Here is a 19,728-nt window from a genome sequence, read left to right as displayed (position 1 = left end):
TCACTCTGATCTCTCCAGTCCAGACTTACTCCTGCGCCGTCTCTTTAATTTGCATCTCTCTCGCATTCTCTTCCTTTCCCTTCATTCAATTCGACTATGGCAGCCACAAGAAAACCACACACAGGCAAGCACACGCTAAAGGTGTGGATGTTGTATTTTTGGGTATTAGGTGTTTTTTTTCAAAAATTAGTGATTTGGGGTTTTTGTGAAAATTAAAACTACTGGCTGGGGATTTTCTGGGTTTCGGGTTTCTAGGGTTTTCTGATTTTGGAGATTCTGGAGTTTCTAGGTTGGGGCATGTTTACAAACATTAAAAAAACCCAGCGATCGAGCAAGCGTGCTTTGCGTTGGTTGACCAAGCTTGAAAATCACAAAAAGACAAGGTAGAAATAGAATCAAGCATTGGAATTTGGGAGTATAGATGTAGATATGTAAATTAACTTTATTATGTCATGCCATTTAGTCGTATTGTAAGCCGTAAGGTGAGATTCATTACTTAATGTCACATATATATATATATATATATATATATATATATATATATATATATATATTGGGGATATGTTATCAAGGGACTGGGGAAGTTATATATTATATATATTGGGGATATGTTATCAATATCATAGTTTATTGTTATTAGAAACAGTTCAAGCTTTGTTGTGCATATGAGATTGGCTATTTGGAAAATGAGGTAATATATTTTTATATGGTATAGTACTATTGTTTTATTTCTTTTCATAATTATTCTGGTAAACTTCTCATAATTTGAATGGTTTTTAATGTTTGATTTTTCTATACTTAGCTTATACGGAAGAGAGTTCTAACGTGGAAAACCTTACTGAAAATATTATCAACATAACTCTTGAAGGCAATAGATCAAGCCAAAATTCCAATACAATTTCCTCATGATGATCGATGAAAATTGCGCTTTGATGCAAGCTTTGAGTTCCATTGGCAAGGTTTAAACTTTTGAGAAAGGCTTCACAAGCTTGAAAACAAAAACTCTTTCATTTTGCACATCCTGCACATTTAATATTTTGTAATAGATTAGTACTGTATGGATGTTTTTTTATTAGGCTCTTATTTTTTAGTGTATATGTAGTACTCAAACGACAAATGTGTTTTAATGTTTTAATTTAATTCTTCTAGATTTGTAGCACATTTTTAGCATCATTTGTCACCAAAATCGTCCATCCATTATGCTCCATACACATGCTATCCAATCCAAGTTCAAAACTGCTCTAAATTGCTCCATTTAGCCATTTATTGTCATATTTGTCAATTGGACCTATAAACACACGAAAATAGCTTAAATCACTATAATAAATAGAAACTAACTCACTAAATGCAAAGAAACAAGCTAACAAAGTCGCATAAATATGCTCCTATCATAATTTCAGAATGCTTGAGAACCACTTGAGTTAGACTAACCCGCTTACTATCTGAAATTGGGTACATCAATCTAGCATCCAAAATCTTCGTAGCTTCATTACGAACAACTTCTTTCATAATTGGATTCAACGACATTGAGCATCAATGGAGGGCTTTACTCCATCTTCCATCAAAATTATGTGCATGCAAATTGAATGGCTGACCTTTGATGTCTGCTATAGTCCAATCAATTGCATCTTGATAACTCCTTAAAATGTGTAGCAACTTTTCTTCTTCTATGGGTGATAAATCAGCAGCAATAATAACTGGTAGCGAAGAATTTGCACCGAAATAACGTATTTCAAGTGTTTTGGGATCACTTTTAACATCAATTGAGGTGGATGTATTTTAGAAGGCTGCAACGGTTTTTTCGGTCCCCTAAAACTCTTAAAAACGTGCTTCCAATGTGGGTGATGAAAAGGGGCCAAAGCTGAAACATACTCAAAAGCTTCTTCATCTTCAATTTCTTTATTTTCAAACCCGTGCAACATGTTTAACAATGGATCAGCTGTTAAACGGGGCATAATTTCAGCATGCACTAAGTTGTCCAACACATCAACGCACATACAATCTTGCATATCAGCTGGCTTTTTAGTTACTTCAAATAGACTGAAAACAACGGACTAATCTTGCACTCTAAGTGTAAGTGTTCCAGCCTCTACGTCAATTAAAGTTCAAGCTGTTGCCATGAAAGGATGCCCCAAAATAATTGGTGTTTGCATATCTTCATCCATATCCAACACCACAAAATCTGCAGAAAGATAAAGATTATCCACTTTGATAATGAGGTCTTCAATAATTCCCCTAGGATATGCATCTGAACGGTCCGCTAATTGCAAAATAATTGATGTAGGCTTGATTTCTCCTTGTCCTAGTCTCTGAAAAACAAAAATAAAGCATTAAATTAATACTAGCACCTAAATCAATTAAAGCACATTTAAAATTTGAATTTCCAATTGTGCGTGAAATTGTAAAACTCCCTGAATCTTGTTTCTTTGGAGGCAATTTGTGTAATAAAACTACACTGCATTTTTTCGTTAAAATCATTTTTTTGGAAAATCCACAAGCTTCTTTTTCTTAGTGCAAACGTCCTTAAAAAACTTGGCATTAGATGGTATGTTCTTAATTGCATCAATTAACGGTAGATTAATTTGAATTTTAGCCAATGTCTTCATGAAATCTGTCAACTGTTGATCTTTAGCTTTAGGCTTCAACCTTTTGGAATAAGGTAGTGGAGGCATAAAAACACATACTACAATTTCTATGGCAGACACTGCAGTATTTTCGAATATGTGTAGTGGCTGCATAGAATCTGCAAAAATTGCCAAATCTGAAAAAATATCAAATTTTGCAAAAATTCCAAAATTTGTTTGTGGCTGTCACATTGCCCACGAATATCCAGCACAATTTTCATCTATGTTGTCATAACTTTTCACATAACATAAATCTCTAACTGCCTTACAATCAGCACCTCCCCTTGGATTCAGTTCATTTTGGCTGGAAAATTTACCCGGTGCTTTTTCTGAACACTGCAACGTAATCTGCCCAATTTGTTGTTCCAAATTTTTCATTGTTGCATGCATATTTTGAATTTCTTGACTATTTTGTTCAAATCTTGTGTTAGTATTTGCTAATTTTTCAATTGCAATCTCCCAAGCAACCCGAGTGCACCAGGTTATTGTACCTGCTGTTGAAATTGTGGTTTAGCATGCTGATCTATCCCACTTTAAATTAGGATGATCTCTCCAACCCAGGTTGTAGAAATTTGAATACGTGTCATTTCTTGGACACTGGAAATTATTAAATGCATTCACCTGCTCCGCTGTAAACTCTGGATAAGCATCTTTATGTGGGCAACTCATAAAATCATGAGTCGTCATGCTGCAAATGCTGCAAGCAACTGCTTTGGGCTGTTTGTATAACAACCTGTGAATCTGGAATTCTTTGTAATAGCATGTCAAATTTTGCATCAGTTTTTTTCAAATTTTGCTTAGGTTGGTTTTTATTTGTTTGCATTTATCTATTACTATCATCACTACAATTTATGAATTCATCACCTTCCAGGTGTTGGCCAGCACAGCTCGATTCGGAATCCTAGTGGACATATCGGGTCGGGGTGTGTCAGAAACTGTGTTTATATAGCACTAGGACACCTTTGCGCAATGAACATATTCGTCGCACAAATTTCAAGTTTGTCACACAAAATGCGTCATCAATGTGCAATTAATTAGAAGGTTTGAACACAAACTGACCGTGCTTTGCACGACAAATACATAGATTCATTGCGCAAAGATGTCTCACGCAAGGAAGTTAGCATCGCTCAATATATTGTGTGACGAATAAAATATTAATTATTTTTAGAATAAATAATTAATACCTGAAATATTATTCTATAAATAATTAATGCCTTAAATATTTATTCTATGTATAATTAATGACTTAATCCATACAATTATTTTCAGCATAAGTACGATATTCATTGAAGATTGTAAACACATATAAACCGAGAATCGGGTGTTTACATTAGGTTCCAATAAAAAAACCCAACAGGAATTGAAACCTAATTAAGTCCAAATACATAATTGAAACATAATTAAGTCCGAATACATAACTTATAAAAAAAACACCTTAAATTTAAATATTGTCATACAAAACATAAATTTAAAACTCCTATTTGGATGATCCTGGTCCATTATGCAAAACTTCATAACGCCATCGATTGTAACCTCCCTCCAACGCATTATCCATCAAATACGGTATTAATTCCTCGGATTAAATGCGGTATTAATTCCTCGGATTCACTTGCAATAAATGGTCAAAACTGACAGGAACTTGCGCGACGAATTATTGGTCGCGCAAACGCCCTTTTCATCGCTCAAGTTTTTTGCGCCAAACAAAATTACCCCGCGTTTTCTTGCTGACCTTACACGACATCAACAATTATTCGCCACGCTAAGTGTTCTTGCACGACGAAACTGTTCGTCACGATTTTTTTTTCTCCTATCATTTCTATTATTTTACGCGACGAAATGTATTTTTTGTCGCTCAAGTACGTCATGCGAGATGAAATATTGTTCGTCGCGCAAAATATCGTCATGCAAGCTGTTTAGTCTTAGTAGTAATATGTTTAGTAATTGAACCTTGACCTACAAGGCCTTAAAGACTAGGAGTTTGATTTAGTTTGTCTCTCAAACTTGTGGTGTTCTTTCCTATGTGTATATCGTGTGAAGAATTCATGCGGAACAAAACTACCAAAATGTCTCAGGTGCATGAAAGTGAAATTCCTGAAGATAGGGTGGTCGAAATCATGGCCAAGTTGTCGCCCAAATCTCTGATACGATTCAAATGCATACGCAAGTCTTAGTGCACTCTCATGAATAGTCCAAGTTTTGTGGCCAAGCACCTCAGCAATTCTGTGGACAACAAATTCTCATCCTCCACTTGCATCCTTCTGAACCGTTCTTAGGCTCATGTTTTCCCAGACAACAGTTGGAAACAAGAAGTTTTCTGGTCCATGATTAATCTTTCTATTGATAGTGATGAGCAGAACCTTCATTATGATGTTGAAGACCGAAATATACCATTTCCTTTGGAAGATCATGATTACGTACTGATTCTCGGCCATTGCAATGGGATTGTTTGTGTAACAGCAGGTAAAAATATTCTTTTAAGCAATCCTGCAACGAGGGAATTCATGCAACTTCCCGTTTCATGCCTTCTTCTACCTTCCCGTCCCAATGGAAAATTCGAATTGGAAACGATCTTTCGAGCATTTGGATTTGGATATGATTGCAAATCTAAAGAATACAAGGTTGTGCAAATTATAGAAAATTCTGAGTATTCAGATGATGAGCAACATATTATCATCGTCTTCCTCTTCCTCACGCGGCTGGGGTATACACCATGGCTGCTAACTCTTTGAGAGAGATCAAGATTAATATATCAACTAAAACCTATTCCTGTTGTCAAGTGTACTTGAAGGGATTTTGTTATTGGTATGGAACATCATAGGATTTTTACCACCTGCAAAAGTAGGAATAAAAGCACTTAAAAATACTTGTAACAGAACAAGGTTGTTGTAGTATAAACGGCTCAAGCAATGTTGTTTTCCACATGGATTAGTTAAAACAATTTATGAAAAACCCTAATCCTAGTTAATTATTTGCAAACAAAGATTGGAAAAAGTCAACTTTGACTTTAATAATAATAAAAACGAATTTTAATAAAAGTAATTTAGGAAAAGCAACTAATAACTAATTAAAAGGGAAACAAATCAAAGAGAAAAGGTTTTGAGAAACAAATTTGGAAAAGCAGTAGGGTTTCGTCATCCCCTTAACAATCTTACGTAGATTTACTAATTACTTATGAATTACCCATGCAACTTTGAAGGTTAGGTTTCCTAATGCATATTCTACTCGTGGTATTCAAGTTAGAACGTATATCAAACATGTAATCCGTATGTGGTATTTAGATCAAATATAAATATGTATGACACATTATGTTTTGTGAAAACCCTTTGAAAAACCATGCAACCCCTAAGACGTGGTATTCATCATAGGTAAAATTACAACTATTAATCACAGGAAGCAATACTCAATTCCCCGGTGTTATTCCGATCGATTTGCATCCAATTACTTATCTAAACATCCTAATGGTCGCGAATCATTAAGACACAAAGATAGTTTAAACACAATGATTAATAATTCAAAGTAAGCATGTATAATATCATAAGCAATTAAATAAAAACTAAATATTCATGCAAAGGCTCATGCATTGCTCTAGCAAAAGAAAATTAGTTACTCATACTCATAATTAAAATCAACATAATTGTATTAAACTAGAAAAAGATTGAAAACACCTTGTAGAATAAAGTCTGAAGATCTCTAAGCTTTAGCCAAATTCTTCTCTCCAATGTTGTGTTCGAGAAAACCGTAGGGCCGGCCAAAAAGGCTTATTTATACTACTCTAAATAAAATCCTCCAAGTAAAACCTCTTACAATCAAACTAGGAAACCAAATAATTTGAAATAAAATAGGAAAAATAATCCTAAATTGACTTGTTAAATTCGTCCAAAATTCTGCATAGCCACGTTTTGGACCCAAACGAGGTTATCTTGGGCTCCAAAAAGTGCATCAAAGCCCAAAAAATCACATTTTAGCAATGCGCACTGCTTCTTTAATTAATCACCAGAAAATAACCGCTTGGTAGAAAATTAAGAAACTTTGATATGAGCAAGCTAAGGAACACACGAACGTCCTCCTATTTGAATCACTCCAAAATTCATCCGTTTGGTTACATTTTTCTCTAGAGGAAGTTGAATGTCCTATGTTGAAAATATAAAGCAAAGTATCAAAATTCTACCAAAATAATTACCAAATTATACTAAGAATAGGGTAAAATATATAATATTATTTTGACTCATCACAACAGATGGCGAGGAATACACACCTTCATTTTCTTTAGGTGACGAGATATTTCATAGAAAACAATTGCCTTCTAGAAGAGAATCCGGTTTTAAGTTTTATTTTCTTCGTAATGAATCCCTTGCTTCGTTTTGCTCTCAATATGATCGAAGTGAGGAGTCTAAATCATGTGAAATATGGGTAATGCACGACTATGGTGAAGTTAAGAGTTCATGGACAAAACTACTAATCATTGGACCCTTACAAGACATTGGGAAGCCATTAACATTTTGGAAAAGTGACGAGCTTCTTATGCTTGCCTCCGATGGAAGAGCCACCTCTTATAATTCTAGTACTGGAAATCTCAAATATCTTCATAGTTCCATTTCCGATAGGGTTGTAGATTTCCAATCTCTTATTTATGTGAAAAGTATTGTTTCACTCAAATGAGTTGAGTGCAAAGTTCCATTTCCTCCTAATTAATTTGTATTCATGTTATAAGGCTCGCCTTTGCATCTTTTAATTTAATTGCTTTGTAGCCTTATGGTTGCTTATCATGGGCTGCCTTTAGTTTTTGTGCTCTTCACATTTTGTAATGTTATTCTATTTGGAAGTGTATGATAACTATTTTCTTTAGAGTTAATTAATAATAACAATTCATATTTTTTTTTTACTCATTTAACATAATAAAGTTAAACCTTCCAGCTAGAAGTGCAGACATTTATAAGCAAAATTCGGGATTCTAAAAAAATTTACGCAGAATATTTATAGCCATTTAGCCCCTAATTTTAGCTTGTAAAATAGGGAATGGGTATAGTATGTGAAAGATACGTACGTGTATTATTCAACAACTTAGCTAAAACTTTACTTTGAAAAATTCGGCCACTTTTTTAATTTTAATATTTATTTATTTAAAATAATTAATGAATTATTTGAAGTTAAAAATAGTGTTGACTACGTGAATTATATGTATTATCAAAAAATGTGTGACAATAACGGGTATTAAACATGAAAAATACATATTTACATGTATAAAACGTGTATTGTATGTTTGAATTTAAAAAAAAAGGTGCAATTTGACAAACTATTAAAACGTGTGTAGAAAATGGAAGTATTTTTTCAAAATATGTAAATACGTGTATAATATGTGAATTTACTAATTATGCCCATAACCTCTCATCAATAAAACAAAAAAAGTTATAAGAAGTTAGATTTGATGAAAAGCATCATCTTGAGCAGCAAGAAGTGACACGCATTTTATGATTTCATAATTTTAAAATTATTAAGGAAAATAATGAGTGTATCCACCATCTAGTATTACTGCACTAAGATGTGAGAATACGAAGAAATGACCCACATGAAGTGTTTAGCAATGGACTAATTCTCCTATATCTAATTGATTTTTAGATTAAAACTCAACCCTAAAGCCTTCATAAGAAATTGTTGTTACAAATAGCAATAGTTATAATTGTCATTTTAGCCAAAAATTATTTATGAGATTGACATAACTCCTCACTTTGATCACTAATAATGAAAATCGATAAAACTTGTCCCTTAGTTTTTCCACCATAAATCATTTTGGTTCATTCGCAAAAAATCTATCGATATCTTCGTTAAATTGTCACGTGAATGACTACGTGACCACCATTTTAAGGGTATTTTTGTCAAACCAACCACTCCATTTGATGAGGATATTGATGAATTTTTCATGGAATGACTAAAATGATTTACAGCAGTCAAACTCAAGGCCACTTTTATCGATTTTTATTATTAGTAATTAAAGTGATGAGTTATGTCATTCTCAATATCATTTGGCCAACAAGCCTTATGAATTTCAAAAGCGTTGTGGCTAATTTTATACAAGAGAGAAAACACATGATATCCTTATATGGGGCCCGCGTGTAACATCACTTGATTTTAATTAACTAAGAAAAGAAAATTCACATATTCATACACGAGTTTTAGTTAATCAAGTCAAATTTTTCATTAAAAATAAAATCCCATAACCACTTTTCACCTAAGTTTACCCTAATTTTTATGTACACTCCATTAAAAGTTTAAAATTGAAACCTTTTCTAAGTTCACAACTTTTCTTCTAAAAATACCCTCAAAGACCAACCAAAGGCTATCCGACGGTCAAGATAGTACGCAGTTTTAGACTTAAACAGTGGGTAAGAGAATTACAATATTGAGATTGCGTTACCAGAGACGAACCCTAGAATGATGTATTCATACCATGTGGAACTTATAAGGATCAGATTGAGTTCATGTCCATATCAAATCACGTGTCTTGTGACACAAGCATGGTCATCCAATGGAGTCGCTCATACTTCGTCTATTACCCCAGATTAGGGTGATGGTGACACTACTACTTCGCTTAATCCGGCTCTACTCGAAATTGGCGAGTCTATGATCGGACTTCTAAGGTAACTGTATTCAGATCAGCCTTACTCTAGCTTTGGAAAATCATGGTCCCACAATTGCCCCTAACTATGCATTCAAAAGGAAACTTGTTCCCCTTAAGGATGGATAGTTATCCAAAGACCATGCCTTTGAGAGTAAGCTAGTGACATACCCCAACCCAGAATGCCCACTTAGGCTCCGAATCGGGCTATGTTGATCGACACCAGGAGGGTCACGAAGCCATAAAGTGTAGTGATGTGAAAAATATGAGTAAATTTAAACCTAAAAGTGCCTAAGTATAAGAGTGCACTAGTGAGCGAGAATGAACCCATTTCACATGTGATGTTAGAGCATAAGTAAAGTACATTATAGTAGATTGAGAATTATACCATCAGAAGTAGTCTCCGATATCAGTGTTTGCCAAAAATCCTCGTTGACAAAAACACTGCCACTAAATCCTGAATGGGCAAAAAACAAGGGTGAGTAGACCTAAAAATAAAGTTTTATAAAAATCTTTTGGGTAAAGTATAAAAAACTATCTCAATTATTGATGTCACGACACTTTCATACCTCATCTTTTAAAATTGATAATGTCATACCTCATCTTTAGAATTTGGTCCAATGTTATACCTTCCGTTACTTGGCCATTTACTTTTAAGTTAAATGCTGACGTGGCTTGATCCAAGTACCACTTTCTATTAAAAAAATAATAAATATTATTAAAAACTAAAAAAATTCATTTAATAATTTTTAAATATTAAAATAATAAAGAAAAGTTAAAAAAAAAAAAACCTTCTGTTCGTACCCCCTTCTTCTCTTTCTTCTCCCCCATCTTCATCTTCTTCTCCCTTCCAGTCCCCTTCTTGCAACCCAGAAAAAAAGGAAGAGGAGGAAGAAGAAGAAGAAGAAGAAGGAGGAAGAAGAAGAAGGAGGAAGGAGGAAAAAGGAGGAGGAAGAATAAGAAGAAGAATAAAAGGAAAAAAAAACCCAAATCTGCAAAAGAAGAAGGAGGAAGGAGGAGGAGGAAGAAGAAGAAAAATAAAATAAAAACGTGAACCTACAAAAGAAGGAGGAAGGAAAAAAAAAAAACTCAGATCCCATTGAGGTGGAATCGGGAAACCTTCGTGACCTCCTTCTTCTTCTTCTTCTTCTTTCCTCTTCCTCCTCCTTCTTCTTCCTCTTCCTCTTCTTCTGCTAGGGGGGGGATTACTGAGGGGTTTTTTTTTATTTTTTATTTTTATTTTTTTTATTTTTTTTACTTTTCTTTAATATTTAAAAAATATTAAATAAATTTTTTTAGTTTTTAATAATATTTTATTAATTTTTTAATAGAAAGTGGGTCCCGAATCAAGCAACGTCAGCATTTAACTGAAAAGTAAACGGCCAAGTAACGGAAAGTATAACATTGGACCAAATTCTAAAGATGAGGTATGACATTGTCAATTTTAAAAGATGAGGTATGAAAGTGTCATGACACCAATAGATGAGGTAGTTTTTTGTATTTTACCCAAATCTTTTTGAAAACATTATAACCCTTCGTCGTAAAACAAGTATAATTTTCAAAATATACATACTATGTATAGTATGAAAATACTTAACATAGCCTACAATATCTCAATAATTCAATATGTCACAAAATTCATAAATAGGCACATAATTTCTAGTAATCACAATATCTCGCAAAAATAAACATATCAAATCGAGTACTCATCAGCATATGCTGACACACGAGTTCATGTAGATGTATTTCGACATGAACAGGACTAGGTGTAATAATGATTTACGCTTTAGTGCTATAATCATGTGAAGACTGACGCTATACGCATCACATACAAGTCCTAATTGCCTATAGCAATCTAGGATAGGACTGGCACCTACAATGGATCCAAAGTGAGCGTATGGTGCGATATGAACATACACGAGAAAGACTGGTCCTGGCCTGGGCGAATACTAACACTAGTATAGTACATAATGAGCAGATAACGTAAATAGAATTATACAACAGTAAATCGCTAATTCACGTCACCATAATATAATTAAGGTATCAATAATAATATGCCTACCTGTGCATCTTGTAAGACATAGCATAATTTCATAATTTCTATCAATGAGCTAAATCTTATAAACGTTAAGCTAATCTAGGCGTATCGTAGCAAAATCCTTTATGAAATATTTAAATGAAAACTAACAAATATATATATATATACACACACTACATAAAAGAAAAGACCTATTTACAGATACTTGCGAGGTCGTAGTTGTTCGAACTAGGAAAGCTGGAGCCATCGATAATAATCGCACGTAAGCATAACATTGGGGCCTGTTAATAAAACTCAACTAAAACAACTAAATTTGGGGAAACGGAGTGCGAATTTAGAATCAGAGCATCAAAATACGCTAAGAGGGGTCCGGGCAAATTTTGTAAAATGTCAATGTCAACAAAAAAGTCAACGTTCACCCCCAAAAAGTCAATCGAGCCGTCCCGGTGGTCAACTACGTTAAAACTTCGGAATTTCACTAAACGGATGTCAAAACAGATTCGGAGCACCCAAATTAGCCTAGGAAGGTTTTCCAGAAAATTTCGTAAAAGTCAACACAAGGAATATTCCAAATCCATTTAGGAAATGGACCGGGCCGGATTCAGGTTTCTGAATCTTTAATTTTTTTTTTTGGTGTCTGGTCGGCCGACTTTTGCAAAGGAGAACACCATAATCGCATTGAAGATAGCTGGAAAACTTTAGAGGGCTATAACAATTTCATTTCTAAACCAAATTCAAAATTTCAAAAGCCAAAGTAAAGCTCAGGAGTTAAGGAATCGAAATGTACCAATCCAGGGGTTGGGTCGTGACTGAAAATTGTTGAAAATGGCCTGCAAAGTGCCGGAGTATGGTCAGAAAACTGGAGACGTTTTCCCCGAGAGGTCTCTACATCCAAACAACACCAAAATGTCTCAAAAACAACCCAAACGTACTCCTAGGAACGATCTACAAATTTTAAGGTAGGTTTTAGGACTTACCTTTGCCGAAGACGGCGAGAACTCACCGGATTCGGTTTTGCATAGTGATGGTATTGAGCAGCGAGGGAGAGAGGGAAAGCAAGGGGTTTCTCGGCCTGGTCTGGGTTCGTGAGTCAGTCATCGATCGTCGGGGAGAGAGTCTGTGAAGGGGGTGACCGTCGGAACGACGAATGGTGGTGGTGGTGTGGCGTGTCTGTTTGTAAAGAAGGAGAAAGAGAGATAGCTGAAAGAGTTTGGGAGAGTTTGAGTGAGAGAGAACTGGGAGGAGAGAGACAAAAAAGACGAGGGAGGGAGTCCTAGAAATGGGGAAAGAAAGCACCACGTAGAAAAGAGGGAGAGGAGAGTTTGGTGTGAGTGTGGGTCCCACGAGAAAAACTAATAAAATAATAAAACTATCCTCATTAAAATTATTAAAATAATATTATAATAATATTATAATAATATAATAATTTTGAAAAATATAAAATAAAATATAGAATAGTAATTTTTACGAAAGTATTTTTTGAATTCGTAGTTCCCAAATCTCCATCATAGCTCCGATTTTGATTTCACTTGCGCCTACGCGTTCGTACCATTAAGTGCTTGGACAATATGATAAGAGAATGGTTCATACGTGTTATGATATGACGGTCAACGGAAATCAATAACCTTACCTCTGGGGTATTTTCGTCACTTTACTCATTTAAAATTTATAAAATCGTAAAATTTAGGACCTGTTGTTAAAGTTAAAATACGTACTTTTAGTCTTCTATCTTCAAGAAGTTATCCAATTCTCAGTAGAGTCGTTTCGGATTCAGGCGTGCATAATGGTGAAGTTTTGCATTTGTTGTGTGTGCACAAAAAACAAGAAATTATCTCTGATACTCTTTATTGATGTTTAACCGCGGGTTCGCTACTCTCAAGGGGAATCGATCCATATTCTAGGGCGAAATATCTTCTTAAATACTTTTCATATCCTCGTCCTCATTTCCATATCAAATCCTTAATTTCTTCGTCTGTCCAGAAACGCACCAACTGTTCTCTTCTCCCATTCAAACTTATTTCCCCGTCTTGAAAATCCATTCCTCGTAGCAAAGATATTGAATTTCTAGCTTGTTGGTTGTGTAGATTGATAGTTGAATTCACATTCTTATCAAGTTATACTGTTATAGGAAAATGAATTGCACTGATTGTTTTTGTTTTGAATTTTCTTGCAGTGAATTTCTCTTTGACTTGGACTTCTCCCATCACACCAAAGGATTGAGAAAATATTGAAGAAAACATTTTAAACTTTTTGGTGCCTGATCACTTCACAATAGACAAGAAATTCCAAGTGCAGCAACACATCGACAAAGATTCCAAGTGCACCCAATCCCTCCGGATCGTCCTTGTTCTTCTGTTTTCTATGCAGTTTTTCTTCTGCTTCCTTGTCTCCTTCAATTCTTCTTCAATAATCCTTTCTTCTTCAATTCTGAGTCTTCTTCTTCACCATTTTTGTTTGTTTTTAGGGAAATTTCATAACCACGAGTCGTCGATGATTATTACGACGTTGTCGATAACTAGCTCCGGGAGACCACGACGCCGACTCCGGAGAAGCCACGACGCCGACTCGGCCCTTAAAGAGGAAGGATCCGGTGGGATTGGGTCTGGAAAGGATCCTTTCCCAAGAGGGAATGTGATGGGAAACCCTCGAATGAACAACCAGAGCTCAGACAACCCATTCCACACTTAAACCCTCCCATTCTCGAAGGAGAAGAAGACTGGTTAACCTTGCTGGTTACTAGAGAAGAACGGTTGATGGAGCAGCTGCAATCCCCAATCTCTGTTTCAGATTTTTTTTCTTTCTTTTTCTTAAATTATTATTAAGCACGTGGCACAAATTTGTATTCCAAATTAGTGTGAGCTCTCTACTTATCATTTTATTATTTAACGGCTAATCAGACGGATTAATTAATGGTTATATAAAATTAAAATAAAATAATAAATAATGTATGAAATTGAAATGTTTTAAAAATATTGTATAAGATTGCAAATGATCACAAATTTAAGAAGGTAAAATATAATTCACCCTAAAATAATTTATTAGTTTAAATAAATAATTATTAAAATTAAAAAAAGTGGCCGAAATATTCAAACTAAAGTTTTGTTAAAGTTGTCAAATAATACACGTACGCATTTTTTGCATACTATACCTGTTTTGTATTTTACGATCTACGGTTAGGTGCTAAAAGGCTATTAATATTTCTTTGTTGCCTGAATTTGTTTAGCATCCCGAATTTTATTTATAAATGTTTGCACTTCTACGCTAGAAGGTTACACTTGATTATGTTAAATGAGTAAAAACATATTAGGTTTTTAAGAAGGGAATTCTGAAATAAATAAATAAATTAATAAGATAATTAAAGGCAGCCTTTGATAAGCCAACATAGAACAAAGGCCACAGAGCAATTAAATTAAAAGACGCAAACTCAAGCCTTTATATTATGCATACAAATTAAATAGGAGAAAAGGGAATTCTGCGCTCAACTTACTTGAGTGGAATAATGCTTTCCACATAAATTAGAGCTTGGAAATCTACAACCTTATTGAGAATAGGAGGAATATGAACATACTTCAGATTTCCGGTATTAAAATTATAAGAGGTGGCTCTTCCATCTGAAGCAAGCATAAGAAGTTCGTCACTTTTCCAAAATGTCAATGGCTTCTCAATGCCTTGTAAGGCTCCAATGGTTAGGAGTTTTGTCCATGAACTCTTAACTCCATCGTAGCCGTCCATTACCCATATTTCACATGATTGAGAATCCCCACTTCGATCGTAACGAGAGCAAAAAGATGTAAGGGATTCATTACGAAGAAAAATATAAAAAAATGTAAAACCAGATTGTCCCCTAGAAGGAAATTGTATTCTATGAAATGTCTCATCACATAAATCAAACGAAAGTACGTATTCCTCGTCGTCATCCGTTGCATACCAATAACAGAATCCCTTCAAGTACACTGAACAAGACCAAGAATAGGTTGTACTTGATATATCAACCTTGATCTCTTTCCAAGAGTTAGCAGCCGTGGTGTATACCTCGGCCGTGTGAGGAAGAGTAGTACAATGATTAAATGTTTGCTCGTCATCTGAATACTCACAATTTTCTATAATTTGCACGACCTTGTATTCTTTACCTTTGCAATCATAGCCAAATCCCAATGCTTCAAAGGTTGTATCCAATTCGAATTTTCCTTCAGCAGGGGGTAGAAGAAGGCATGAATCGGGAAGTTGCATGAATTCCCCTGTTGCAGGATTGCATAAAAGAAATTTTTTCGCTACTATTACACATACAATCCCATTGCAATAACCGTGAATCTGAACAAAATCATGATCTTCCAATGGAAACGGTATATTTAGGTCCACAACATCATAATGAAGGCTGTGCTCATCACTATCAATGGAAATATTAATCATGGACCAGAAAACTTCTTGTTTCCAATTCTTGTCTGGGAAAATGTGAGGCTGAGAATGGTTGACGAGGATACAAATGGAGGATGAGAGTTTGTTATCCAAAGAATTGTTGAGGTGTTTGGCCACAAAACTCGGACTATGGATGAGAGTGCACCAAGACTTGCGTAGGCATTTGAATCGCGTTAGAGACTTTGCTGGCAACTTTGACAAGATTTCGACCACCCTTTCTTCAGGAGTTTCACTTTCAAGCATTTTTGCAGTTTTGTATCACATGAATTCTCACATGTATATATACACAGGACAAAACACCACCAGTTGGAGAGACAAACTAAGCCACACTTCAAATCCCTAAGGCCTGGTAGATCGAGGTTCAATTACGAAACATAATACCACATAAGATTCCAAAATCTAGCAATACTAAATAAATTGGAATTCCACAACTACAACATATATAGCTATCAATGAAAACGAGGACAGTCCAAACTTGGCTTTTTTGAGTTTTCTAAAGCAAACAGGGACGATCCAGTCAGTTTCGAGTTTCATGGAGGATCATATGTTCAAATTTTACTATTTTTTTTTATTGATATAAAAATAAACATTCAAATTTTACTAAGAAAGGAAAATTCACATGATAACCATATATGGACCAGCGTGTAACATCACGAGTTTAATTAACTAAGAAAGGAAAATCGCATATTCATACACCAGTCAATTTTTCTCGTTAGAAATACAGTCACATAACCAATTTTCATCTAAGTTTACTCTCAATGTTTTTCTACACTCCATTAAAATTAAAAAATTTAAACCTTGTCTAAGTTCACCACTTTTCTTCCAAAAATACCCTCAAAGACCAAAACCACGTCCACAAACACCCTAAAGCAGCCTCCGCACCCCAAGTTTCTGAACTTCATTATAGACCAACGTCCTTTTGCCTTTTCTGTATTATTCAATATAAACCAACATGTTAGTTCTCAATAAGACTTTCTTTTGTATTTTGACACAAATAAAAGTTAAAAAGAAATTAAATTAAATTTACGTGGTACGCTGAACTTAGATGAGAAATGGTGCTCAAATAGAAAATCTCACAACTAATTAATACATATATATATATATATATATATATATCTTATATTATATTATATCTATTATATATAAAGCCAATGGAAAAGTAAATAGTGATTTCGGTGTTACCAAGATTTAACAAAAATATTTGGACAAAAATACCCCCAAGATAAAAAAAATTTCAAAGGCATCCCAAAATAAAGCATCAAATAAGGCAGGGGATTCCTTTGACAGACATCACATCACAACTTGGAGGAAAGGGAATGAGCCGAGTTACAAGGACTTAAGTTTGAAGAAAGAAGTCTTCTATAATAGGCCGTGGAGGGATTAGATAAAGAGACGCTCAACTCAAATCAAGACTTCTTTCAAGCTTTGCAGCTTACTTTTAAAAATTCCCTTGTATTATAGTTCTGCTACTTTCCTTTTGCAATATTGATTTTCTTTGTAAAAAATCCCTTTGTTAGTACATTGCCCACAATAGTAAGAACTTGCCCGACTAGGTAAAAAACTTGATCGATGGCTCGTAATTGTTACTCACTTTTATGCTATTGTCTTTATGTTTCGCTTCATTATTAATGTTTTTTGAATATCTGCTGATATATCCCTCTCTTTATTCATTTTGCTTTACTTTCCTGGATTCCCCCTTACTCAAAGGTTGTTCACTTGTTCAAAATCTCTTTTTGATCAGCTTTTTCTTTGGTATTTAACACAAGAAAATTATAAACTCTTTGTCTTCAAGGCATATAAAAGAACCTAAGTATGGATTTAACCCCTCCCGAATAACAATCTTTTAGGAAGAAGTCCAATTCCTTACGGCATAGGCAAATGGCATGCTAAACAACTCTAAAAAAAAAGAACAATATGTCGGTCTTGGCCAATAGTGGCATGCCTAAACAAAATCACAGTTTTATTCTACAAGACTCTGACATCTCTTATAAAGACTCAAAGCACCGCACGATGCAAACCGATAAGAACGTAATCCATGTAATCAGATGACTCCCACCAACATGCAATCAGATAAGTCCCAATGCAATCAGATTAGTCTCAATGCAATCAGATTATTTTGAAAGTGTGTTTTAATAATTAATATAGAAAGGATAAGTCATTTAAAAGAGATAAAACACACAATGGTCAAGAGTCCTATTCCAACTACAATATCATGAGATAACAGGTGAATGTAGTTGAATGCACGCATGCAAACGTACCTGAATAAGTACCTTGTTTACGTAACATCTTTGCATCGAATGTGTGAGAGACATCCTTAGACTTAAACAATTACAATTGAAAATATGTAACGAATCTAAGCTATTACAGACTCAGGCATTTTGTCAAGAATTGCCAATTTTGCACTAACAGAGCCTAAGGCCATCTCCAACTGAAGGAATGCCAGAGGGCTTTTTTAACCCTATAACCCTCCAAGAAATTAATATTTTAATGAATAGTGCTAGCCATATTTCTTACCATCTCCAACTAAGGGGCCAAAGGGCTATAGGCCAAACATAGCCCTATGACAAAAAACCATCTGCAACCGAGGGGGCCAAAGGGCCACAGGCCAAGCATAATTATTATTTAAATTTAAAGACTACAACAACTTAAATTTAAAAACTACAACTTTGCCTTGCCCTTTTCACCCGAAGACGGATTATCTACCCTTATTTCTTGAATGGTTGGTGTCCATGTTCATCCCCAACTGCATTTAAGGATGCATTTCCGAACACTAGTGTAGGACCAACTCTTTCCTGAGGTGGATCTTCAAATAACACCCACCCTTTACAAATTTCCCAACAACCATGATGATTAAAGGGTTTCGAGTTGTCCTCCATATACAATTCCTCCGCCTGGCATACCTAGAAAATATAATTACAAAAATTAAAGGAAATTAATTTATAAAATTAAATGTAATATAATTAAATATTTAAAATAGCTTGTGAAAACACTTAATTTGTCGTAGTAATTGGCTCCATTTTCATGTCTGCTTTTGGCCTTTAACACTGCTTGATGCCTTTTATTCAAACTTGGATGAAGATGCTTTTTCCATCTTGAATAACAACTCTCGTGGTTTTGGGAATTCGGTGGAGTGATGCCTTCAAAAAAATCATAGTACTTTTTGGATGTACGAGTCCAAACACCTTCACTTGTTTGAGAACTTCGCCTCACACTATATTTCGAGACCCATCTATAAGCCCTGCAAAGAGCTTCATCTTCTTTTCGGATCCAAGCCCTTACCTTTCATTGCAAAAGTGGTCATTTGAAAATTATTTAAAAAATTGAAGGAAAGATTATTGGAAGAGGTAAGAGAATAGAATGTGAAGAATTGAAATAAAATGAAGATAGTATGTAAAAATTATGTGAGAAATGGTGTAGGAATGACTTAGGTATTTATAGGAAAAAAAAAAAAAAACAAGGGGAATTTTTTAATATTTAAAAAAAAAAATTTGTCCTAAAAAAAAAATTCAAATCCAACTGGCACCTATCATCAGCATGATGCTAACTAGCAATAAATTTCAAATCCAACGGTCACTTGGTATCAGCATGACGTCAGCTAGCCATTGCTAGTTGGCGTCATGCTAACGCCAAGTAGCCGTTGGGTTTAAAAAATTAGGCCGCCTGGGCTAGCTGACTGGCTCTTTTGGGCTAGCCGATTGGCCTGTTTTGGTGTTTTGGCCTAATAGGACCCACAAGTCCTTTGGCCTAGCCCTCGATTGGAGACGATTTTTTTGTCATTTCAGGATTTTTTGGCCCTATGGCCCTCTGGTAGGATCGGTTGGAGATGGCCTAAGAGCCTATTAAAGGCTTGACTAAGGCACCTTGTGCTAATAAGAGTTCACCACTTGCTTTCAGGGGCAAGTTGTGTGAGGATTATGTGTCCCAACAGATTGTACTTCAACGAAAAATCATACCACTTGGTGGCAAAGAAAAAATAGTTTTAAATCTCAAGGTTCATACACAGTGTTTACTTCGAATAAAGACTTTAGTGTTTGTAG

General features: G+C 34.8%; 1 protein-coding gene and 1 pseudogene across 1 annotated transcript; one reads left to right on the top strand and one right to left on the bottom strand.

Moving 5' to 3' along the window:
- The first annotated feature begins 4,687 nt into the window (after positions 1-4,687).
- Positions 4,688-7,283, top strand: LOC148689733 (F-box/kelch-repeat protein At3g06240-like; annotated as a pseudogene).
- A 7,321-nt stretch (positions 7,284-14,604) lies between these two features.
- LOC137708058 (F-box/kelch-repeat protein At3g06240-like) lies at positions 14,605-16,086 on the bottom strand. Its single transcript, XM_088689479.1, has one exon. It carries the CDS (start codon positions 15,932-15,934, stop codon positions 14,759-14,761), a length of 1,176 nt encoding a protein of 391 aa, XP_088545605.1. The 5' UTR covers positions 15,935-16,086; the 3' UTR covers positions 14,605-14,758.
- Between the last annotated feature and the right edge of the window lie 3,642 nt (positions 16,087-19,728).

Source organism: Pyrus communis, chromosome 17 (assembly GCF_041283825.1).
Source record: "Pyrus communis isolate YQ-2024b chromosome 17, ASM4128382v1, whole genome shotgun sequence".
Classification (NCBI taxonomy): Eukaryota; Viridiplantae; Streptophyta; class Magnoliopsida; order Rosales; family Rosaceae; genus Pyrus; species Pyrus communis.
Note: the sequence above shows the minus strand (reverse complement) of the source record. Positions and strands in the feature narration are given on the sequence as shown.